The sequence below is a fragment of the Mytilus californianus genome, unplaced genomic scaffold, assembly GCF_021869535.1.
Source record: "Mytilus californianus isolate M0D057914Y unplaced genomic scaffold, xbMytCali1.0.p SCAF_11, whole genome shotgun sequence".
Taxonomy (NCBI): Eukaryota; Metazoa; Mollusca; class Bivalvia; order Mytilida; family Mytilidae; genus Mytilus; species Mytilus californianus.
Window position 1 is genome coordinate 1815962 of NW_026262593.1, and position 26877 is coordinate 1842838.

A 26877-nucleotide genomic window follows, 5' to 3' on the forward strand; every position below is an offset into this window, starting at 1 on the left:
TTTTAATCATCTCCAACTTATGTAAGTTTATTCTCCATTTTATTCACGTCTTTTACAGTATATGTTATTAGTATATTTATATACAGGAAATGAATGTTTTAACCATATGAAAGGTCCTCTTAAAAACCATTAAAAATCATTAAATGCCGAAAATTTTCAGGAAAAAAGAAGTAAAATAATGCACCTTATAAAATGAAATTGTGTCACGGTATAATTTGCTTAGAAAAGATCAGAAAAGGAAAAAGTATCTCCAACTTTGGACCTCAGAATGGCAACTAAATAATGAAACTATGAAAATTAAAATATCTGTACAATGATTCGTCTTCAATATGTCATAAATTTTTTTTCGATATCAGTCAAAAGTCAATCCTTAAAGAAGTTTCATAGAAAGTTATATATTGATCCCATCTGGTATACTTGATTATTGTTCCAATTTTGTTGTTTTCAAAAATAATGTTTCTTCTTCTTCTTCTTCTCTGGTTGGATATATTTTTAATTTTTAATTCTTTTCCGGATAAAATACGGATCTGTCTCCACGTGTAAATTTGGTTCTTTACTTATATAACCGGAAATCGTTGTACTTAGCTAAGTTGTAGGTACGTTTTCAGTTTGGAACTTTCATTCTCTTTTATTGCTAAGCTTGTCAACAACACTGATTATGACAGCAACCGAATCCGCAATCTGAAGGATTATTCTCACACTCACAATATGTAGTATTTCAGTAGAAATACTTTAAGGTAGAGCTTTTCTCTGGTATTCCACTAGCAAAACTATTCAACCGATGTTCAATCGGGTAATTAAAACTGTAAATAAAGTAGAGATCAGTAGAGGACTATAGAACCATGGCAAAAAAAAGTGAAAACCCTTGACACCAATACAGATATCCATTTACAAAAATACAACTGATCATTCAACAATAGTTCATGGGGCTCCAGTAGGGTAACCCCTTAATGTCACAAGGTCACATTAAAAATTGTCACAGATCCACAGGCCACTCTTTATCAAACTATACAATTCCAAACTGATCTTCATGTTTTGAACATTTTGAAAGGTCACAGGTCCTTTTCAAGGAGTTGTCAGGCTGCAGGTTGGATTTGACGATGTTGGACCTACATTTCATGCTAAATGCTCTCATGACTAGAGAAAAGGTATTGCTTTTATTGTATGGCATTGATCGCCCACCCCTTTTCTGGTAACAAGACACTTTGGCATTAAGACATTTCGACACCATGTTGAAAAGACAATTCAGCACTGTATGCACTTGTTGGTATCAGGACTTTTCTGGACCAAGACAAATCGGCACCTTATTTTTATGCCCCAGCTGTAGGCAACAGGGGCATTAAATGTTACCCTTGACCGTCTGTTCATCTTTCCGTCCGTCTATCCAATTTTTGATTCAGCACTCAACTTAAGTTTTCCTCTTTAAAATTTTGTGAAACTCCTACACCATGCTAAGAACCAAAACTAGCAGACAGAGTTCGAATTTGGGCAGTGAGTCTCTTACCATTCTAGAATTTTGCCCCTTTTAAACTTTTTAAAATTGCAACGCTTGAGCAAGGGCATTCGTGTCCTCAGACACATTTTTCTTTTATTTTCTATACAGTTGCTATTAATTTATGTTCACAAAAAAAATATGTTAATAAAATAACATAAACCATACTTGATTATGCTTGAATGTACACATATAATCAAAACATAATTGATTTCAGTGATCTGGAAGGATTTTTTCTCTATGGGCCCAGGGCCCCCCAAAATAAATTCAATGGGCCATTTTTAGAATTAATGGGCCATGTTGTCAAATGAGTGGGACATTCGTTTACAATAAAAAAAAATAAAAAAAGTGTATATTTCACTGTACTTACAAGTATGATTCTAATTAATATCATGGATATTGTTCCTGTGATTTTGTAATTTCAATTTCAATGAATATACAATAACTTCTTCCAAACCGGACAATATTTACGATAACCTTTATTTACAATGTTAAAACTGGTACTGTTCCCTTGTTCATGTTCATGTTTTTTTTACATTAAATTTGGGTCTTCGTCGATACCATACTTATTCCAGACGTTCCGTATTAGAGGACGTTTCTGGCATTTCCTCTGCACTTGTATTATTATTACTTCATCACGATGACAAGAATAACAGTAGAGAGCAACGTTAATTGATAAGACACAACAACAATTTGCTGAAGGCATGTTTACAAAATGTCAAAACGAGCTAAAGACCAAAAAAATTGTCAAGGACAGTTAAGCCCCTTTTATGGAGACAAATACTATACCATTCATAAAAAGGTTTTTGGGTTTTTCAATCGAAATAATAGCAAGCTTACTTAAAAGATTATAATTAGAGACGAATTCTCGCCTGTACTAGCCAATTTTCACAAATTTAAAGTTGTTTATAAAAAATTATATCATGAATGATGGTTAATTACGTTTTTTGAGTAATCAGTCATACCGCATGTTGCTATTATTACCATAGGAAAACACCAGAGACGTCCCAAAAATATATAAGTGCTCCTATCATTGGAGTAAACACTACACAGTTGTGTACTCACACATGGCGGCACGAAATACGATCGGAAATCCAGTTGACGATATCTCTACGTTTCAAAACGAAGTGAAAAATATCATGCGCCACTCGGGCGCTTACATTTGTCACTCTATGCGCCATTTCTGGTCGATAAGCGCAATTGGCGCAAGGCGCACATCCTTCCCGATCACTGGATTTTGAAGTTATGCATTTATCAATATTTTAAGGAGTCATAATAAATTTTTTTGCAATGAAGATCAAACGTGCACAGCATACAAATGTTTGTACATATATATAGATGGTGATCGTTTGATCTATAAAATTCTAAAGAAAACAAAATACCTGTAAACAAATTTTATTGTTATTATAATTCCAATTGTTAAATAAAATTGAGAATGGAAATGGGAAATGTGTCAAAGAGACAACAACCCGACCAAAAAGAAGAAAACAGCCGAAGGCCACCAATGGGTCTTCAACACAGCGAGAAAAACCCCCACCCGTAAGTGGGCTTCAGCTGGCCCCTAAACAAAATTGTGTATTAGTTCAGTGAAAATAGAAGTCACACCAAACTCCAAAACATATAAATGAACTAAAATTAAAAAACATACAAGACTAACAAAGGCCAGAGGCTCCTGACTTGGGACAGGCGCAAAAATGTGGCAGGGTTAAACATGTTTTGTGAGTTCTTAACCCTCCCCCTATACCTCTAGCCAATGTAGTATAAACAAACACACAGCAATACGCACAGTAAAACTCAATTTAAAAGAAGTCCGAGTCCGATGTCAGAATAGGTAACATCAGAAACTAATCAAAATGACAATGATATATAAATTAACAAAAGACTACTAGCAGTTACTGACATGCCAGCTCCAGACCTCAATTAAACTGATTGAAAGATTATGTCTTCATCATATGAAAATCAAGCACAATCCCTCCCGTTAGGGGTTAAGTATCATACCATCATAAAATATATTTATATAAGAACATAACCTGTATTATGCATTAAGCCATAACGTGCAAACCATATTGAGTAAAATCCCTAAAAGATCATAATGTGTCAAAACTCTAAATCTCCCATAGAGCCTCATAGTGTATAAAATTCTATTCATCCGTACGGGTACTCTTCCCTAATTATACAATCTACAAAAATGTACAATTCTAAAACTGGACAGGATTCTTGTCAAGGTGCCATTTTATGAATCTGTACCTCCACTGGACGTGTCCTGTTTATCCTACCTGATTCTAAATCTGGACAGGGTTCTTGTTAAGGTGCCATTTTATTTTAGCTTATTCCTATCATAAAAATTATTCTTCAGCTGGCAAAAAAGTACTGGAAACAGTTTTTAAAGTCAATATTTTTTACCAGAAATTGACTTCTGTATTCATTCACTACTAGAATATGGTGATTGGCTTACCCTTGTAAATGCAATTTAAGCAGAGGAGGTTGAAATTTTTCGTTTGCACATGTTTACCTATTTACAGCCATAAATTTGTAAAGAAGGCCTATTTATTATCAAATGATTGCAAGCTAATATATTTAAATGCATTATTTAGAACACTGGAAACAATGTAAGAAATTGTAGGTGATTTAGGGGATTAGTTCTAGTTTGATGCATTTGGTCAGAAAAAATGCTGAAAATGTATTTAGTTTATACTGAATTGAAGGACTTCACTTGTTTTTGTACATTTGATATGTTTTTATATGCTTTCTGATTTTTTTTTACCTGCATCGCCAAAGGCAGAAGCAGGTCTAGTAACTCCTTGTCTCTTTCCGTGTCTGAAAGAAAGAAAGAGACGAAAGTTTTCTTGGCTTCTATGAAAGGGAATGATTTGATATTTGGTATGCAGTACATAATGTTGAGTTGTAGCCGAGTAAGTGATTTTTACATCTGTCTATAGCCACTTCCTGTTTGCCAATAGTTTACAACACCCATTGTACGAGGAAAATTTTCGTCTTATTTTTCTTGGCTCACATTGAAGTGAATGATTTTAATATTTGGTCTGGGAGTGATAAGTTATGCTTTGGAATACATGTTACCTCAATCAATTGCATGCAGACCCGGTATTGATCTTGTTCATTGTGTTAAAGCTTTAGAATTTGATCAAATTTATACATACTTTTCAACAGATGAACTAACACTTTATAAAATAATAAATGTGGATGTCGTCATAGTTATGTGGTATGACAAGGATGTAAGGCCGAATTCACTTGAAACTCTAGAGTTAACTTTACTAACTCGGGTTTCAACAATCCGAGTTTACTCGAACCTCTCGAGTTAACCCCTCTTACCCCAGTTCCAACCCTCACTGAGCCAGAGTTAAACTCGAGAAACCCTTGAATGACGTCAAACCAATCAGATTTTTCCTTTTTTTATGCTTAGTCAGGGCCTTACCCTAGAGTTACTTAGAGTTGTTCCAAATAGTGGGTTCACATGATACTCTTGAAACTCTATAGTGGACTCTAGAGTTTCAAGTGAACTCGGCCTAAATGACTATAGGTCACAGTACAACCTTCAACACTGAGAAAAGTCTAAACTGTCTATAGGTCACAGTACAACCTTTAACACTGAGAAAAGTCTAAACTGTCTATAGGTCACAGTACAACCTTTAACACTGAGAAAAGTCTAAACTGTCTATAGGTCACAGTACAACCTTTAACACTGAGAAAAGTCTAAACTGTCTATAGGTCACAGTACAACCTTTAACACTGAGAAAAGTCTAAACTGTCTATAGTGTCACAGTACAACCTTCAACACTGAGAAAAGTCTAAACTGTCTATAGGTCACAGTACAACCTTCAACAGTGAGAAAAGCCTAAACTGTCTATAGTGTCACAGTACAACCTTCAACACTGAGAAAAGTCTAAACTGTCTATAGGTCACAGTACAACCTTCAACACTGAGAAAAGTCTAAACTGTCTATAGGTCACAGTACAACCTTTAACACTGAGAAAAGTCTAAACTGTCTATAGGTCACAGTACAACCTTTAACACTGAGAAAAGTCTAAACTGTCTATAGGTCACAGTACAACCTTTAACACTGAGAAAAGTCTAAACTGTCTATAGGTCACAGTACAACCTTTAACACTGAGAAAAGTCTAAACTGTCTATAGTGTCACAGTACAACCTTCAACACTGAGAAAAGTCTAAACTGTCTATAGGTCACAGTACAACCTTCAACAGTGAGAAAAGCCTAAACTGTCTATAGTGTCACAGTACAACCTTCAACACTGAGAAAAGTCTAAACTGTCTATACAATATGTGATGTATGTCAAGCTCTAAATCAGCCTAAGTATAAAAAATACCAATAACAAATTGTCCAAATAACAAAAAAACATTTAGATATAATATAAGACAACCACTGAAAAGGTTTCTGACTTGGGACAGACATGCAACTATATTGTGGGGCTTAAAGTATTACCAGTTGACAGAATTTGTACACTAGAAACTAAGTATAAAAAGTAAAAGTATGTGACTTTTGAATCATTATTTGTTTTCAGGTACACAAAAATTGAAGGCAGCTTAATCCTGGAAGGTGAAAGTGGAGATGAATTTATGGTAAATAACAGGATTTTCTTTTTCAAAATATGAGTGAAATCAAACTTATCAAAGATGCAGAGTCCTCGTCAACATCTACTGAATTGAATATGTATTTAGAGAACTCAATGGATGCAGTACGAACAAACATAGGGACCAAACACATTGTCAAAAAACAACTGGACGATGATGAGAAGTTAGGACTGTTAAATGTTAGGGCATTTTTCTTCCTCATCCTGTGGTATATATTCAGTGCATTCACATTGTTCTTAAACAAGTATATTTTGACAACACTGAAAGGAGATCCAGCAGTACTAGGTATGTACATTACAATGTAGCATGAAATAGACTTTTTTTTATGTAAGTTTCCAGAAAAAAGACCTGTGTCAAGGGACATAACTCTTCAAAATCAAAGGAATGTTTGTGATTTTCATAAATATATTTTTAAAAGTTGCTAAGTAACAGATAATGATGATTGTAATTTATTTAATATGAATTTTGAAAAGCATGTATGAAACACATGAAACTTGTCCTGAATATGCCTGAAATATTTCTACTGGATTTTAAGCAATCAAAAAGTCAATACTGTCACTTAATCATGTTTATATTCAAAAACATAATTTTATAAATGTAAAGGATATATATCAAGGTGAAACAACTCGCAGCACTTCACCATGTGTAACAAAAATAATATTTGTAAGAAGATCACATGATTTGCATGAATCTGCATGAAATTTTTGTTTTAAATTTGAACCTCTATTTGAAATTACAACTTGTTCACAACATGTATATTGGTCAAGCCTTATAAATGCTTGGATAATTTTAGCCAATTTTAATATTTATATTAACACGTCAAACTGATAAATGATTTGAATTTTTAGGTGCCATGCAGATGGTGATGACCACAATATTTGGATTTCTACAGATGTATCTTCCATTGGGGTTTTATAAACCTGTCGTAAGGGAAGGGAAACCTTCTAATTTCTGGAAAAACATGATATTAGTTGGATGTATGAGGTAATTAATACTGAAATTGTTAGAGAATATGGGGGTTTGGATGGCACTTGAATTATTTTTGTATGGATGGGGGCAGGTCATGAAGTTCAAATTGTGTGGTTATGTATGCAAAGTAAAATGCATTTGTATGAGTGATTCATAAAAAAGTGCCTTATCAAGCCCCATATTGTTTTTTTCTGGAATAGCCCTAAGCCCCTGAATAACAAGGAAAAAGTACAAAGATACCAAGATACCAAGGAGCAATTAAATTCAAAAATCAAAAAATCAAAGACTAACTACACCATCGGCAACAAAAAAAAGGTGAATAGACAACAAAATTCCTAAGATTAGGATTGAGCAACAACAACAACCCTTTTAAATGAGGAGATGTGGTGTGTTTACAATGAAACAACTATGGACCAAAGACTTAAGTCCAAGGATGAAAAATATCGAGGTCACCATATGGCCTTTTTAAATGAACATTAACCATTCCGAACAAAATATATTAAGCTATATCAGGCCCCTTGATAACAATAAAACAATTCAAAAGAGAAAACCAACAGGTTTATTTAAGCTTATAACATTAAAGAAAAGCAATTATGGCAGATAGCAACCAACAACAAAACACCGGCTCATACAGTTTACAGGCTCCTTGGTTTGGACAGGGACATTAATAATGTGGTAGGATTAAACATGCTCTACCTCAGACAGTTGTGTTACAGCCCAAATTACAACCAACTTTGAAAATCATTTGAAAAGGGTCTGTCTCTTTGGATTGGTACAAATTAGCTGACTTTTATTTACATTTCAGATTTTCAACAGTAGTCCTAGGGCTGATAGCATTAAAGTATGTAGCGGTATCATTTACAGAGACCGTTAAAAGTTCAGCGCCATTATTTACATGTTTTATTTCCTATGCTTTGATTGGAGAATACACAGGAATGTACACATTTATGTCGCTCATTCCAATTATGAGTGGATTGGCCCTGTGCTCTGCATATGAACTTAGTTTTAATATTAAAGGCTTTATTGCAGCCCTAGCTACCAATTTAACTGAATGGTATGTATATATATGTATATACAGTATTCACAATTAAACTTTTGAACTCTTAAAATTAGCTAATAAGTTATATAAAATTCCATTGAACAATATTTAAAAAGTAACTGTTGTGACATATTTTCTTTTGGTATTGGATCACTGGTGAATTTGATTTATCTGTTATAGCAAGGTCTTATAAGTACACAATTTTTCTTGCAAAAAATAGTTTTTAAAAAAATTCACAATTCTGAAGACTTATTGGAAATCTAGCCATTAGTAAGTTTTTCACTTGTAATATCGATCAGATGCGACATAAAAATAAAACCCAAACTTTTGTGTGAGTGTGTGTGTGCAAATGAATGAAAATAACATTTTATCAATTCTGTGAGTCTCTCTTTTCTGGATACATTCAAACTCAAACATTTGAAAGCCAAGTACGCATAAATACATGAATACATGAGGGAAAAAAATCTAAAAAGAATAGACAAATTTATTTAAATTCAACTTTACAACTGTTGTTATTTGTTATGAATTTACATGCATACCGGGTATTTGTTTTACTGGTGTTTTTTGGAAGACTGATTAAAATTTTTTTAGAAAACCCTATAAAATGAGCATCATTTGTAACTTAGAATTCATAAGTTGTCTACACTTGTTTAGAACCATTTTGTTGATTGTAATACATTTCCATGTTTGGTATATATTATTTGCTCTTAAATCACATTTATTTATTACATACTGCTTTCTCTTTCTAGGTTTTTTAACAATGTTGATAGGTACTTGAAATGTATATTAATTTTTTTCCAGTTTACAGAATGTTTATTCTAAAGTGCTAATTAGTGGTGATAAATATAGATATACGTAAGTATAATTAATTTCTATTTAATATAAAGAAACAATGTTTTACCAACAAATTTGGCTGTTTCAGGACACAGGGTAATTTAATTGCTTGTTTCCCAAAATGAAAATAATGTCATGCCATTGGTTGAATTTCCTTGTTTGGGTCATTTTAAGCAATTTTAAAAAATTACCCAGAACTCATTAGATTCTGAAATGGCAAATCTCCAGTAAACCGTTTTTAAAGGCAGTGCTTTAATGCCTTTCTAGTTGCCGGGTTAATCCTTCCTTCCGCGATATCCAACTTATCTACGTGGGGGGTCATTAGGCTCCAAGTAGATCCGGAAATGTTGAATTCTCTCCTCTTCTTATTGTGATATAAAATGTTTTTTGTTTCATTTCATTTACATTGGTAAATAGAGAAACGATCATTGTGTTTTGTTAGTTTTAAAAACTTTTGATATATTTGTATTTTGCATTATAAGCAGTCAACCGATTGACAAACTAGAATTATTTGAATTCCGTGTGGAAAGAGCTCGGGTTAATTTCGAGTGTTATCTGCAATCTAGATGTTTATAAATCATTTCAGTCGTTGATATAATAATTAAGAGTCGACCGAACATTAATTATATTATACAATTTAAAGCGCATTTCTGTCTATGCACGTGAACCCGTCTAACGTTATTGTTATTTCGCAGTATATAAAGTAGCAAATTATCGTTCCTGAATAGGTGGCGCCGTGGTAGCCGATCCTGTTCCTCAACTTCCGGTTTCTGCACTGTGCAACTATTTCAGTTACATTTTTAATTAACGATGCCAAGTACTTGTTGTTGTGTTCCTGGATGTCATTTAAGAGGAGGACATGCATTTCCAAATGACTTAAAAAGAAGGAAAAGTTGGATCAACGCCATGGCCCAAACGCGGATTGGACGAGAACACGATGAAATCGTGGAGTCCATCTCAATCAGCTGTTGTTTGCAAGGCACATTTTACTGAAAAAGACTACGTGCAGGAAACTATTCATGGTAAAACTCTATTTTCTTTTTGAAATATATGTTATATATGTAATCGCCATGCGAATAAACCAAAGTATGTTTACAACCGCAATTATCGTTTTAGAATAAAAGGGGGTGGTTAATTCAAGACGTCATAATTTTTTGGATTACGATTCAATGTGATCTGTGTGAGATTTTTTGGTGATTGCTACAATTATAATGATTTCTTACAAGAGGTATATCATACTGAGAATTATTTTAGCAGTAATTATGCTAATGTAGTAATGACAGGAATGCATAAGCTATGCCTCATAGACTTTCTTGAAAAATATCAATGACAATGTTAACAGGAACAAAACAGTAACATGCTCTCATCTATATTATAGTTATTTAGGTACAGACAATGTACGTTTGTTGCATAAGTCTCTCATTGTTTGTCCTTTGGATTTACATAACATACATTGAATCAGGCAAACATAGTTTTATCCAGATTGTAATGAATAAATCTAGTTAATATTTCGCCAGGTAATACAAAGTATACATTGCTAATGGAAGTTCATTTAATTATCAAAAAACTAATGTTTTATAACCTTTTTCAGGGCGCAAACCCACCATACAGAGACTTAAGTCTACTGCCATTCCCAGCCTATTTTCCTGGACCAAGCAAGAGACTGAATCGTCCGCAAAAAGAAAAATCAGGGCAGTTTCCTGTGAAAACAAAAGAAATAAACTTGATGAATATTGTAGTAGAAATCTAGAGGAAAGTTTTGATTGTAAAGTTGGTTTTCCTGAAGAAGTCATTCATACTGCAGAAAGTATTTATGACTGTCCACCACCAACTGCCGAGCTAATGTTAAGCTTCCAAGATGGAATTACACAAACACCATCAATGTCTATGTTTTCAGCAGAGAATTTTGAAATGAAGACACGTGACACAGCCATGCATTTTTATACCGGTTTAGAGTTGTATACAAAATTTTTATTTGTTTTGACCACTTTGTCCAACAGCACATTGTTTGAGATACATATATTTTCAAATTGATAGGGTGTCAGTTGAAAATCAGTTTTTTTATGACTTTGATGAAATTGAGGCATTATACAACCAACTTTGAACTTTCTAGATTCTAGATTGAATCTAGTGTTAAGAATATTGTGTATACATGGATTGTTTTTATGCCTAAACAGTGGTGTGAGGCTAACACTTGGCCATCTAGTGGTTTAGTCAGGCATTTTTCGCCATCCAACTTCAAATTGAAGTTTCCTACGACTTGGATTATTATTGACAGCACAGAATATCCCGTGATAAAACCTAAAGCTCCTAGAGCTCAGGCAACCTTTTCATCATATAAAAACAGAAACACTGAAAATACTTGTATGTTCAACGCCTGGTGGTTTAGTCAACTATGTCTCTAATGCATATGTTGGTTCTACCAGTGACTATGAAATAGTTGAAAGATGTAGAATACAAAATGTAGTTCAATTATGTGATCCAGGTGACAGTGTGATGGCAGACAAAGGTTTAAATGTGCAAGATTTGTTTGCTAACTTTTTTCAAAAAAAGAAACAGAATTAGTTCCAAAACTCTTATACGGGATAGAAAAGTCTCCAATTAACATGTGCACATAGAGCGAATTATTAGACTTGGCAAAACATACAAAATTCTCACAAATCCTATGAATGGAACTGAAACAAAACTTTCATCTGAAATAACATTTAGTTGTTTTATGTTGTGTAATTTTAGAACTTGTATTGTGCCAAAGGATGCAGAAATAAAAGTGACGCAATGAATTTTGTTCTGATATATATATATTTATAATTACATGCACATGTAAATTGTAATGCATATAAAAATAAGGAGATGTGGTATGATATTCAGTGAGTTTATCGAACTAAAGTGCATAAGAAATGGGTTTAAGCAGTTACAGGTGTTACTGTCACTGTACAGTCTCCAATAATGAGAAAAACTTGTACCGTGTAAAAAATTTCAGAGATCTTACCACTAAGTTTTGTTGTCTCACCTTGACTTTGATGAATTGTTTATATCTGTTGATGTAAATATAAAAAAGAAGATGTGGTATGATTGCCAATGAGACAACTCTCTACAAGAGACCAAATGACACAAAAATTAACAGCTATAGGTCACAGTATGGCCTTCAACAATGAGCAAAGCCCATACCGCACAGTCAGCTATAAAAAGCCCAGAAATGACAATGTAAAACAATTCAAACAAGAAAACTAACGGCCTAATTTATGTACAAAAAATGAACGAATATAACAAATATGCAACACATAAACAAACGACAACCACTGAATTACAGGCTCCTGACATGGGACAGCACATACATGTACATACAGAATGTGTCGGGGTTAAACATGTTAGCGGGATCCCAACCTTCCCCCTAACCTGGGACAGTGGTGTAACAGTACAATATAAGAACAAACTATAAAAATCAGTTGAAAGAGGCTTAACTCATCAGATAGATAAATACAAATACAAGTGGACGTGGTCGGGTAGTTGTACATCCAAACAACAAAAAGACACTAAATACAGATCTGAGAGTACTCGCAGTTACTGACAGCTAGTTCAAATCCACTAACAACTGATAAAAAAATCTTGCATCTAAGACTAAATTATCAATCCGTAAGTTCCCTTTAGAATTTTATAAATTTTAGATTTTACATTTCTGAGTTATGGGGTTTTATTGGGATTTTCCAGTTTTTGTCGAGCCTGCGACTTTTGTCGCAGAAAGCTCAACGTAGGGATAGTGATGTGGCAGCGGCGGCATTAGCTAACTTCTTAAAAGCTTTATATTTTAGAAGGTGGAAGACCTGGCTGCTTCATACTTTGTATATGGATGCCTGATCATGTTACGAAGTTTCCGTCAGCCACATGTCCAATGTCCTTGACCTCATTTTCATGGTTTAGTGACTACTTGAAAAAAAAGTTAACATTTTTTGTAATGTTAAATTCTCTCTTATTATAAGTAGTAGGATAACTATATTTGGTATGTGCGTACCTTGCAAGGTCCTCGTGCCCGTCAGACAGTTTTCACTTGACCTCGTCCTCATTTCATGGATCAGTGAACAAGGTTAAGTTTTGGTGGTCAAGTCCATATCTCAGATACTATAAGCAATAGGTCAAGTATATTCGATGTATGGAAGGAATGTAAGGTGTACATGTCCAACTGGCAGGTGTCATCTGACCTTGACCTCATTTTCATGGTTCAGTGGTTATAGTTAAGTTTTTGAATTTGTGTTTTGGTCTGTTTTTCTTATACTGTATGCAATAGGTCTACTATATTTGGTGTATGGAATGATTGTAAGATGTACATGTCTAGCTGGCAGGTGTCATTTGACCTTGACCTCATTTTCATGGTTCAGTGGTCAAAGTTAAGATTTTGAGTTTTGGTCTTTTTTTCTAATACTCTATGCAATAGGTCAACTATATTTGGTGTATGGAAATATTTTATGATCTTTATGTCAGTCGTGCAGGTTTTATTTGACCTTGACCTCATTTTCACAGTTCATTGCTCTGTTAAGTTTTTGTGTTTTGGTCTGTTTTTCTTAAACTATAAGCAATAGGTCAATTATATTTGTTGTATGGAAGAATTGTTAGCTGTACATGCCTGCCTGGCATGGTTCATCTGACCTTGACCTCATTTTCATGGTTCATTGGTCAATGTTTAGTTTTCTTGGTTAATGTTAAGTTTATGTGACAGTTGTAATAAAGCTTTATATTAAGGACTATCAACATAATATCAGTGATTAGTAAAGAAGGCGAGACATTTCAGCGTGTGCACTGTTGTTGGACAACAACTCAAAAATGCTTTAAGCAGTTCGCATGAAACTTTAGTGAATTATTTATAGCTATTGATGTAATCTCCCTATAGATTTTCATAAATTTCAAATATGACATTGAGAAGAAATTGAACTTTATTTGTTTATAGTCTGGCAACAGATTTATTAAGTATTGCGCAACAGCACAGTTTATTGCACAACAGCAAGAAATCTTTAATTGAATATAAATTCAGTTCATATAACCTATTTCAAGTTTTTTGACTACATTTATTCAGAAACTATAATATGTCAAATATTTAATTACAATCCAAATTCAGACCTGTATCAAGCTTGAATATTGTGTCCATTTTTGCCCCAACTGTTCAAGGTTGGACCTCTGCGGGTGTATCCAGCTGAGCTCAGCGAATCAGTTTATTTGTAAATTAAGAACTCCTTTTTTCATTCATAAATTACTTGAAACTTTGAAATATAATTTTGCTTGGAGTTATAGTTTCTAAAAAAGTATTGTCATTGAAAGAGTTGACATGTTGCAATGTACATTTATTCTACATAGTTCTATGGTACCAAATCAAAAGTTTATATAAAAGAAAGAAGTCAAAGGTTTCCCATCACAGTTTAGTTACATACATTTTTTTTGTACCTGAGGTCGTTGAATATAGATCATTATATAAATAAGGAGATGTGTTATGATTGCCAATGAAACAACTATCATCCATACTTACCAGTAACAAACCACATTTGCAGAGTTGAATAAAATACAGTTGATAACATTTACTTATTACTAAAAAGAAAATGCCTAACTATTTTAAACAGTATTTGAATATCAATTATATGGTAATTTTTATAAACTTCCTGTTACAAAACTTTGAATTTTTCGAAAAACTAAGGATTTTCTTATCCAAGGAATAGATTACCTTAGCCGTATTTGGCACAACTTTTTGAAATTTTGGGTCCTCAATGCTCTTCAACTTTGTACTTGTTTGGCTTTATAACTATTTCGATCTGAGCGTCACTGATGAGTCTTATGTAGACGAAACGCGCGTCTGGCGTATTAAATTATAATCCTGGTACCTTTGATAACTAATTTGACTATAAACATAGATAAAAAAGGTACAAACTGGACATAATGCACTAGTTCATAAACAAGTGAGAACAATCGCCTTCATATAGTGCTCAGAATATGACATTCATAAAACTTGTTCAATATCATTAGAGAACTCTAAATCTTAAATACTGAAAGCCACCTCTGATAAGTACACTGTACTATGCAAGATAATGATATAACTGGACTAAAAATACACACAACCTGTAATTAACTGCCTTTACAGCGCTTTCGCGCTTTGATTCTTCCCTTGGTAAACCAAGGGGAGATAATTAACATTAACAGAAAAATAAATGCAAGCCAACAAAATAAATCTTTTGTATCACAGTACTGGAGAAACAATTTAAGCATTTATATCCATCACAGCCTCTAACATTTTGTCTTCTCAATTCTCGCTCTATTTCAGACCAGCAGAACTACAATTTTACACAAATTTATCATCTATAGCAGTACAAATTCATGTTGTTTCTGCATGAAAATTCAATCTCTATTTCAGACCAGCAGAGTTACAATTTTAGTATATCATCGATAGTAGTACAAATTCCGTCATGTTTCTTCATGTAAATTCTCTATTTCAGACCAGCAGAACTACAATTTTACACAAGTTTATCGTCAATAGAGGTACAAATTTCAGCATGTTTCTTCATGTAAAATTTTCTTTTTCAGACCAGCAGAGTTACAATTTTACACAAGTTTATCATCAATAGCAGTACAAATTCCAGCATGTTTCTTTATGATAGATATGGATTCTGCCAGTAAAACATTTGATATTACTATGATCTCAGCTTACGTAATAAACGGAATATGTTTTCACTTCCAAAGTATATCAGCTTATGTATTAATGAGCTACATATCACCTGTAACACACAGGTAAGTGTAGATTTCAAACGTATATCAGCTTATGTTTTAATGAGCTAAATATCACCTGTAAATCACAGGTACGTGTAAACTTTATTTTTATTTACATTCTCAATTAAATGTTATATTCATGTTCTGATCCCTCTGGCCCTGTTTGAGTATGCTGTAATAAGGGCTGTTCGATTTAAACATACATGATACCCAGGGAAGGTACTTTCAAAATGGGGTAACCACCAATAGAGGTAAATTTAGAATTTCACTTACATTTTCTCTGTATTTGCCACCCACCCATATTTGCATTTAGAAATAAATACAGTTTGTATCAGGAGATCAACGCAGGAGACACAAAATCTAAACCCACTTCTATAAGAAATGGAGATATTTATTTATGTATCATTTGTGCATCATGTTTGTAATCCTACTATTTTCCTGCCAAAGGTTGGAGGTTCTCTCCAAGCACTCCGTCTTCCTCCACCTTTAAAAACTGGCCACCACCAAATAGCCAAGAGTGCTGAAAGTGGTGATAAACACCAACAATCAATCATTAACCAATATATTTCAACATAAAAGGTACTTAGCATCGAATATCTTAAAATGGGCTATTCATTCAAAACACTTTTTTGAAAATTTCTCAAACATTTACTGCAAAGCTCTCTAATTGCCCTATAAGTTGTAAATAAAATGTATATTTAAAGAATATTTAAATTTCTGTTTCAGTGTTGCCAACACAGTTAAACGAGCGTTCCTTATTTGGATATCTGTAATATTATTTGGTAACCCTGTAACATTCTTAAGTGGACTAGGGACTGTAATTGTTACCATTGGTGTTCTGTTGTATACCAAGGCCAAAGAAGTGGACCACAATAGGAGAGAACTTATACAGAGTTATCCAAGGGTAGGAGAAACGAAAGATGTTTGATTGTAAATTTTACCTAGTAGTTATTTTTCAAATGAAGACATTTATTCTTTGTACAAATTTTTTACTTATTGTAAATAAATTAATGTGGTTGGTAAATTTTTTATTATTTTTTACCAAAAAAATTAATTGTTCTTTGGTCCTAAAAAAATGACTTTGTTTCTTGGTTTTAGTCAAGCACAAAATTTGTGAAAATGACCATTAAATATACTTTCTCAGTATTTGGAATAATTCCCAAGAACACAACAGCAACATTGATATTTGTATGGTAAAATGAAGCAATTTGGGATTGCATTTATTTCTGACATTTACCGAAAATATTTAAGTTGTTAAGAAAATTTGTTAGAAAGTAAAAAGGTATAATATTAAACCTATTTAATTTAATATTACCGTGAACCAACTTATTTTCAGGGATACTTAAGTTCTTGTTTATCCCTTTCTATCCAACATAGCGGCGATTTAATTTCGCAACTTATTAGTTTACTTGATGTATTTAGATAAGAGAAGATCTAAGTTTAACATTTTTGCGACGATTTATATTCGCATTATTTTTCTACTCGCTAAAGTCACGAAAATAAATAGGTTTACAGTATATTCATGCTCAGCTTGCTTCAGTCCTGAGCATCACTAAAAGGTTGGTCACATGACTACTTCCATTCCTTGCCCTGGTAATGATGAGCTTGGATTGGACTAGGATCACAACCTAACTAACTTAACTGTTAATCAGTATTAAAATCCAGAAAATTTGTACAAGGAATGGTCTTCAATTTACATTACATATTGTTGAAATGATTTAGTTTTATGATTGAGGGTAAAAATTCAATTAAATTAAAATTTCTTAATCGACTTAAAAAAGTTATTTGTATAGATAGGGATGTGAATTATTACTTACTAATTTCATTAACTTGCATAGAATTAATTCATTAATATCATATAGTATATACATTTTATGTTAGAGGCATTTAATTAAGCAATAAAAAGTGGCAACTAACCAGATAATTGATAGTATATATTTAATAATGACGATTTTATAGCCACCACTTTTTGTTGAATTTATGACATGTTTTGTTTGAAATATATTGAATTTTTGTTCCATGAATAATTTTCATTAGGATCATGTTAATGAAAAGGAAAACTTATAAAAAACTGACAGATGATAAATGATATCTGCATTTGGTTGTGAATTCAAAGATCTTCATAAATTATTAGAGAGGATGTAATGTAGTATTTAGAGGGTGCTTTGGGACCCAAATCTTCTGGGGATCAAAGGGTAAACTCACCTGAAGGAAAACATCCTTATAATGCATTAAAATCTTTAATCATTCGAGTATTACTCTATATCTAGCTATATACTATACAGTACAAAAAAAAAACACATCAAGAAACAAAAAGTTCCAAAATTATAAATAAGAGAATTAAATGCAGGCTCCAGCAATAATTTCATTTAAGAATAAGAAGATATGGTATGATTGCCAATGAGACCTCCTCACCAGACACCCAACGACATAGAGGCTAGCAACTATAGGTCACAATACTGCCTTCAACAATGAACAAAACTTACACTGCATAGCAAAGTATAAAAAGCCTTGAAATAACAAATGTAAAACAGTTCAAATTAGAAAACTAATGACCTGATTTATGTACAAAACAATAAACAAATACCACAACCACTGAATTACAGGGTCAATATTTGGGACAGGTGCATACAAAATGTGGAGGGGTTAAACATACACATTCAACTTTAGTCTAATAGAAGAAATGGGGCATTGTAATTTTCTTAAGAGAGGCATAGAAAACTGTATCATGTGTATTAGAATACTTGTCAAATTTGTGCTTTAGATGATCAGATGAATGTTTGTTTAACGTCCAGTGGTGTGAGCTATATAAAAGTATACCAAGGGATAATGTTTGTGCAAATAACCTGATACTTTTCACACAATCTGATCAAATTACAGATCATGTGTCCACACTTTGCTTACAAGGATCCGACAACATTCTGTTCTGTTTGGTAATTATAACATCAGCCAATGAAATTTTTGAAGGTGTGTGTACCATTACACGAAAGAATCCTGAAGGTTCTTTAAAACAGAAAAGTAGAAGAGATCATTTTCTGAATCTTGTTAAGGAAGTGTGGATCCATATTTCTATAAGGTATTTTTTCACATATCCTATAACTTTTAAATAATTTGAAAGTTAAAATCAAGCTGTATAAAAAAAAAAGAAGACATAAATTATATTAAAATGTGGTGACCTTATTGTGATACAAGTTTCTGTGTTCCTTTTTATAATTTTCCAACAAAATGTTTTTTGTATGCTCAATGAATTTAATTGGTCTTGATCATGATCAGAAAACTACAAATCTTTTAAAAAAATGGACAGATTTGATAAGAAGGTAAAGGGGGAGAATAAACAAGTCATAATAGAATCTCTTTATAATTAGCAGAAATAAAGTTAATATTGTGATATTTCAAGCTACCTATTGTGCATAATTATCATTAATTATTAAGATTGAATATTTTTAAATTGGATATTCAATTAAATCATGCAGAGGATTCTGAAATAAAATATGAGAAGATATCTCTCAGACAATTAAATGTAATGCCAAAATTTTCTCATCTAAGTGTCAGTGTTTGTAAGAATCTGGCAATTTACAAGAATTTCAAAACATGGCAGAAAAAAACCTGCCGACCTAACCATCCTATTTTGAAGTTACCCTCATCCTGAGTTAGAAATGGTAGGTCTTTAGTTTCTGTGTGTCTGGTAATTTGAGAAATTTCTATATAACTTTTGGTTAGAATGATAGCAAATTATGGAGTTAGCTCCCCTTAATTGTTAACCAAATTATATCTTGAAATACCAGAACAGGAAAAGGAAACGAATGTTATAATATATTCGTGTACCATTATACATTATGAATTTAAATTAATGTAAACATGAGTGGGTTTTTTTTCTGTCATATTTTTACCACTGGCTGATTCTTAGGCAGATTGGCACTTAAACAAAAAGCTAAACAATTAAAGTTTTGTTTCATGATTTACTTATTATTATTTTATACTGTTCATTTGCTGCCCAGAATGGCAGGATACTTCCTTAACTATATATCTTCAATCTTTTTTTGTAACAAGCATTTTTGTAATAGCTTTTGTTTGTATATTAACCATTCTAATGAAACAATTGTTTGTAACATTCATTGTGATTGGGTAATGCAACATTGTTTGTAATGGTCATTGTTATTGGATAATGCCACAAATTGTTTTAAACATTTGATTTGATTGGATAATGTCACAATTTTTTGATTGATTCATGGATTTGTACCTCTTATCACCCTATATTTGGTTGTACTAACTCATTAAAATTTATTTGCATTCCACTTTACAATACATTTATGTACATTAGGCGAAAAATCAAATATGAAATGTTATAGTTGCTCATGACTTTGTTTATTTCATATATTTTTATATTGTTTGTTTGTAAATTATATATTTTTGATTTACTTCATGATGCAATGCCATCATGTGGAATTAACTACATTCAGGTCTAATGCAAATCATAGTCCTTTGCAGCAACTTGGTGTGGGATATAGAGAAATACCAAGCAACCTTCCATCTGTCAGGCTGTCTGGTCTTCTAAGAGCTCACACAAATGATTTTTGCTAGAGTTTTAGGAAATTTATACCAAAGGTTTTTTTATCAGCAATGTCTCTCACAAAAAATTAAAAAGCAGACTTGATAAATTATTTTTGCTTGAAATATAACTTAGTAAGAAATGTAATTCTATGGGAAATTGCATTTTAATGGCTCTCAAGTCGGCTGTCTTGCTAGATTTTTATGAAATTTATCTGGAAACTTTATATCAGTAATGTCTTTGATGAGTTTGAAAATCAGTGCTGATCAACTTTTTTTTTACAGGAATTATGTCCCTTTGAAGTATAAATAATATTGATAATTACAATGTAAACACCAATCGCGCCTACATTTCTTGTCAAATTTTTAAAGGTTTATATCTGACAGCAAAGTGTTGGACACCTTAGATTATCAGTACTGGTCCATTATTTTTACACCAGTTACGCCCCTTGGACAATTAAATTGTACTGAAAATGTGAACATTTTTTCTCTCCTATGTACCTTGTAGGACATTTATGAAAAAGCTTAAAAGAGCCCGAAAAATATATATTTGAGTTATTGCCCTTAGACGGATAAAATATGTCCATTAGCAGGGGACATTAAAATGATTTATTATTTTCTTAGATTGCTGACATATTTATACTTTAACATATGAAGCTATTATGAAGAACAGCAATTCAGAATTATTATTTGCTTGTTCCCAAGGCAACAGTCTACAGGAAGACATGTCACTCTAGCCAGACGCATTATTCTGTCTCTTGACTTGACCAGATTTTGCTGTAAATCCTTAATTAAGTGCTATGTGCATAGTTTGATCCAACCAAGGATAGAGTTACGTCCAGTACAAACATAGACTTAAAACATATATATTTCCTGCATTTCTGCCATGCATGCAGCATTAAGGAGTAAAAGCTAGGAGACAGATAAAAATGTTTGAGTAGGTTGACATGTCTTACTGCAGACTTACCTTTTGAGGAAGAACATTAAAAATCAGTCTGTTTGTCTAGTACAAAGCAGGGTAAGCTTCATATCTCCTTTACATTTTACCATCTTGTATATCCTGTCAGATTTTTATTTAATATATTAAACCATCACAATGATTCTGAAAATACAGTAATTGAGTCTCTGTGAAGTAGTATTAGTTAGGTGTGGTGATTGTTATCTTTACTTTTTAATAACATTAGTGTCATTTGTGACATGGAAACCATTATCATTTATACTGTTACAGGCCTGATAGTGATTGTAAACACAGAAAATTTAATATGAAAGTCATTGTCATATAATTTGTTATACTATTGGGTGTGATTTGATATTCTAAAATGAGTAATTGACTGGCAATGACGTTATTACACTTTTAAAGTGTGATGCAACATTGATAATATTGACATTGTCATTCTATTGGATGTGATGTGATGTGACATTGATAATATGAAAATCATTGATTATGTCAGTGACATTGTCATACTATTGGATATGACGTGACATTGTTATATGACAATCATTGATTATATCAGTGACATTGTCATATCATTAGATGTGATGTGACATTGTTATGTGAAAATCATTGATTATATCAGTGACATTGTCATATAATTGGATGTGATGTGACATTGTTATGTGAAAAACATTGAGTGTCAGTGACATTGTCATATCATTGGATAAGATGTGACATTGTATAATTATGACAATCATTGATTATATCAGTGACATTGTCATATTATTGCATGTGATGTGACATTGTAATATGACAATTATTGATTTTGGCAGTGACATTGTCATTTTCTTGGATGTGATATGTGTTACATAGTTATACATGTGTTATTGTATTTGACCTTTGACATTGTAGGTAATATGCATGAATGGGATGAAAACAATTAGAAATGACAATGTAATTGTTAGGAGTGAGTGTAGGGCAAACAGATATTTTTATGTTGGATGAAGATTATGTTGGTGTTAGCAGAAGCAATCATTTTTTTTATGGTATTTTGTTATGAATGATTATGTGTGATTGTTATCATTGACTTCTGTGATAGATCTATGTAGGGGCAGAATGCTATTTGTGGGATCCTTCTGACGTAATTAAATATTTGTCTGACTTAATAAAATATTTATTTATATAATGACATGTCTGTTTCAGTTTCTTCAGTTTTATAAATTGATGTTATGGATGTCAGTTTCAGTATTATAAATTGAAATTTTAACATTCATTTCTTCTATTCAAAATTTAAGGAAAGTGGCATCAGTCAACGATGACTTCTTTGTTTATGTTTTTATACGACCGCAAAAATTTTTTGCGGTCGTATATTGGTATGACGTTGGCGTCGTCGTCGTCCGAAGACACATTGGTTTTCGCACTCTAACTTTAGTTAAAGTGAATGGATCTCTATGAAATTTTACCATAAGGTTCAATACCACAAAAGGAAGGTTGGGATTGATTTTGGGGGTTATGGTACCAACAGTTAAGAAATTAGGGGCCAAAAATAAGCATTTTTGTAACTTCCAGACATAGCTTGTGTGTTAGTGTATGGATCTCTCTGACATTGTACCACAAGGTTCCATATCACACAGGGAATGCTGGGATTGATTTTGGGGGTAATTGCCTCAAAAATATTAGGAATTAGGGGCCAAAAAAGGGGCAAAAAACAAGCATTTTTCTAGTTTCATGACAATAACTTGTGTGTAAGTGTATGGATCTTTCTGAAATTAAACTACAAGGTTCCATATCACAAAGGGAAAGCTGGGTTTGAGTTTGGGGGTAATTGCCCTAAAAGTTTAGGAATTTGGGGCCAAAAAGGGGCCAAAAAACACATTTTTCTAGTTTTCAGACAATAACTTGTGTTCAAGTGTATGGATCTCTCTGAAATTGTACTGCAAGGTACCATACCACAAAGGGAAGGCTGGGATTGAGTTTGGGGGTGATGAATCATAAGGGGGTTCAAAAAATTGGGGAGGATTTTTTTTTTTTCCCTTTTTTTTCTTTTTTTCCTTTTTTTTTTCTTTTAAAATTTTACATTTTAAGTTGGTTTTTTCTGATTTATATTTAAAAGCAAATAATAATGATATGGTAGGAGATACACACCAAACAGGATGTGTAAATTATTATATAATAAGTATTGTGCAATAGCAAGAAATTTTCAACTGCACAGTATTGCACAATAGCAAGAAATCTTCAATTGAACAGTATTGCGCAATAGCAAGAAATCTTCAATTGCACAGTATTGCGCAATAGCAAGAAATATCCAATAGCACAATATTGCGCAATAGCAAGAAATTGTCAATTGTACAGTATTGCGCAATAGCAAGAAATATTCAATTGCACAGAATATGCAAAAAAAGATACTTCGTATAAATTGCTTATTTCTTGACCAATTTCAATGGGGATTTATTCTTGAATTCTTGGGGTTCTTTAATATGCTGAATCTAACCGTGTATTAAGTTTTTGGATTTTGGGCCCCGTTTTTAAATTGGTCCACATTGAGGTCCAAAGGGTCCAAAATTAAACTTTGTTTGATTTCATCAAAAATTGAATTATTGGGGTTCTTTGATATGCTGAATCTAACCGTGTATTTAGATTCTTAATTTTTGGTTCCGTTTTCAAATTGGTCTACATTAAGGTCCAAAGGGTCCAAAATTAAACTTAGTTTGATTTTAACAAAAATTGAATTCTTAGGGTTCTTTGATATGCTGAATCTAAACATGTATTTAGATTTTTGATTATGGGCCCAGTTTTCAAGTTGGTCCAAATTGGTTTCCAAAATTAAACTTTGTTTGATTTCAACAAAAATTGAATATATGGGGTTCTTTGATATGCTGAATCTAACCATGTATTTAGATTTTTGATTTTTGGGCCCCGTTATCAACTTTGTTCACATTGAGGTCAAAAGGGTCCAAAATTAAACTTTGTTTGATTTCATCAAAAATTGAATTCTTGGGGTTCTTTGATATGCTGAATCTAACCATGAATTTAGATTTTGGATATTTGACCATAATAGGTGAATGTCCAATTTAAAATTTTTAAGTTGTAAGACCACATTCATTCTGTGTCAGAAACCTATGCTGTGTCAAATATTTAATCACAATCCAAATTCAGAGCTGTATCAAGCTTGAATGTTGTGTCCATACTTGCCCCAACTGTTCAGGGTTCGACCTCTGCGGTCGTATCAAGCTGCGCCCTGCGGAGCATTTTATTTAATGTTGACATACTTTTTTTTTTGGAAAATGACGCTATCAGCGGCATGTTTCCGATACCATTGACCAGAACTAACGGAAGTTGATTATGCCTCCGCCTACCGCACTCGGTTTCATATTTACTATTTTACATACTATTACTAACTGGAATCTGCTTGTATAACGCTACACTTTAACAAAGTGTTGTAGTCGGACGGGAACCAGTTTACATACGTTATTTTATTTACCAAAAAGATATCTTGACCTGTCCATATGTTTTTTGTTATTAAATGGTATTTGGAGCTATCCCTTTGTTATATTTTTCACATTTATTCGAGCTTTCACTTTTATGCACATGTCTTACAATCGTAAACAATCGGTATGTATACATGATAAATAGATCCGTTTTGTTATGGTGTTGGACTTTTTACCCTCCAATGATCAGCAATCGCTAGACAAAATAGTTCTCCTAAATAATGTCAGCCTTTCATGCCATTTCTACTTTACAATCATTAAAAAAGTAATAACCGGAATCATTTTGATATTCATTGGATAGAAACTGGTCTTTATCCAGATTTACGAAGATTTTAATAATCGGAAATTAGTAATACGGTTATACCCACGCGGTGCGTATGAATCTTTGTTTACAAAGTTATAGCAGCAGAGTCTGTAACTATATCAATATTAATTAACTACACTGTTATTGTACTTAATATGATGAAAACTGCATATGCAATATGATGTCAACTCGGCCAATACAGATTTTTTTCCGTATTGGCCGAGTTCTGATCCGGCCAAAACAGGATTTCGGAACGTCTCTAGTTTTTAGATCGTAAGTCAGGATAAACTCAAACTGAAAGTAAACAGTTGTTTGTACGACGCAGTTTTTATTTACTCACCATAAACAAGCTGAAACGTTCAGTATGGCATATATTTTAGGTTAAAGACGGTCCCATTCATTTGAAAAGCATTTTGAAAGTAGACGATGGAATTATTTCAGGTTTGGGGAACGAGTAAATTATCACAAAGTTCATTTCTTGACGACCTCATAATTTCATCATGTCGATGGTACAAATCGATTTTTACTGTTCACTTTCGCTTCTCATGTTTTGTAAACGGTCTTTTATTTTTAAACCCGAACAAGGCATATGCATTCTGTAATTGCGCAAATCTTCGTTCTTTGGTCAATTGGCTTATGGATAGTTGTATCAATTTCAACCCTTACATTATTTTTTTAAAAATATATTTGCATTACACATGCAATGGCAGTACCTTTCCAATTACTATTTATGTGTTGTGTCTAAATTAAAGTTGTAACACTTTATAGTGACTGGAAAGGGTAGATAAATTCATCAGATGAGAACAGGCTGAAGATACATGGAAACGGCACCAAATCATTAGATATTGCATCTTATAAAAAGAAACTGAGATTTGGATAGTTCCACTTCAAGGTAAAAATGTTTATCTCTTGTGAAATGGAATAAAAAAAATATTGTAACACTGTAGTTAATTAATAAAGATACTATTACATGTATTTCTGTATTGGCCTTATTGTTGGTCCTCGGCATGCAGTACACCAAGACATGACCCAATAACAAAGACAATACAGAAATACTTACGTAATAATATTATAGAATGACAGTATGGTTCAATAGCGGGAATCAGCCCCTCAACTACTTTTTACATAAATATTAACTTCTGGCTTCAACTCCTTGTTCGTCTTGTCTGGAGATCTTGTTGTAGTTCCAGTTAGGCAAGCATTTTAGAGACGTATCCCGTCCATCCTCTCTTGACTTGTAATTTCTGGTGATAGATTTTGCCGCTTGACGTTGTATCCTTTCAAGCTTTTTTTTTTTTTGTTACCGTGTAGGGGTCCCATACTATGGCTCCATATTAAATTGTAAGATCCATTCCTAAAGGTCTAGATCATTGTTCTAATCTGACACAAATTTCAATAACTGGAATGCTACCCAAGTTGAATATATGGTGACCTACTAGAACAGCATTATCACTATTGAAATTGTGTTTAATACCATGATTGTTCAATGTCATTAACTTAAATGGAGACCGACATTTGACCCGAAAGATGATGTGGGAATGCAAAATCAAAAACTAACTAACTATGATATATGGTTAAAGAATGAATATCAATTACATGGGTCAACATGGTGAAGGGCAGAGTTGTTATGAAATAACAATATGGCAGAGAAGTGGTTTCAAGTTTCATATAAAGCGACCTGACTGACATGAAATAAAAAATCAAAGGAGTATCCCTATTTGTCTAATCTTCAAGGTGAAATAAAACTAGTAAAACAATATTATACTATTGTCTAAATCTACAGAAATATTATTTGCTTCAAGTAACAGAAATAACTAGGTCACTAGTAACTTATTTAATGAGTACATGTATGTTGGGTATAAGAGCTTGATAACAACAGGCTCTTCATAATCATTTGGTTTGAAAAGGATACTAGTAGTC

At 32.7% G+C, this 26877-nt stretch overlaps 1 protein-coding gene across 1 annotated transcript; it reads left to right on the forward strand.

Moving 5' to 3' along the window:
- Positions 1-627: 627 nt before the first annotated feature.
- On the forward strand, positions 628-22022 carry LOC127719354 (solute carrier family 35 member E2A-like). Its single transcript, XM_052225426.1, has 7 exons — positions 628-737; positions 6031-6385; positions 6949-7084; positions 7875-8123; positions 8910-8963; positions 15501-15704; positions 16410-22022. The coding sequence occupies exons 2-7, from the start codon at positions 6118-6120 to the stop codon at positions 16609-16611; spliced, it is 1113 nt and encodes a 370-aa protein (XP_052081386.1). The 5' UTR covers positions 628-737; positions 6031-6117; the 3' UTR covers positions 16612-22022.
- The last annotated feature ends 4855 nt before the right edge of the window (positions 22023-26877 follow it).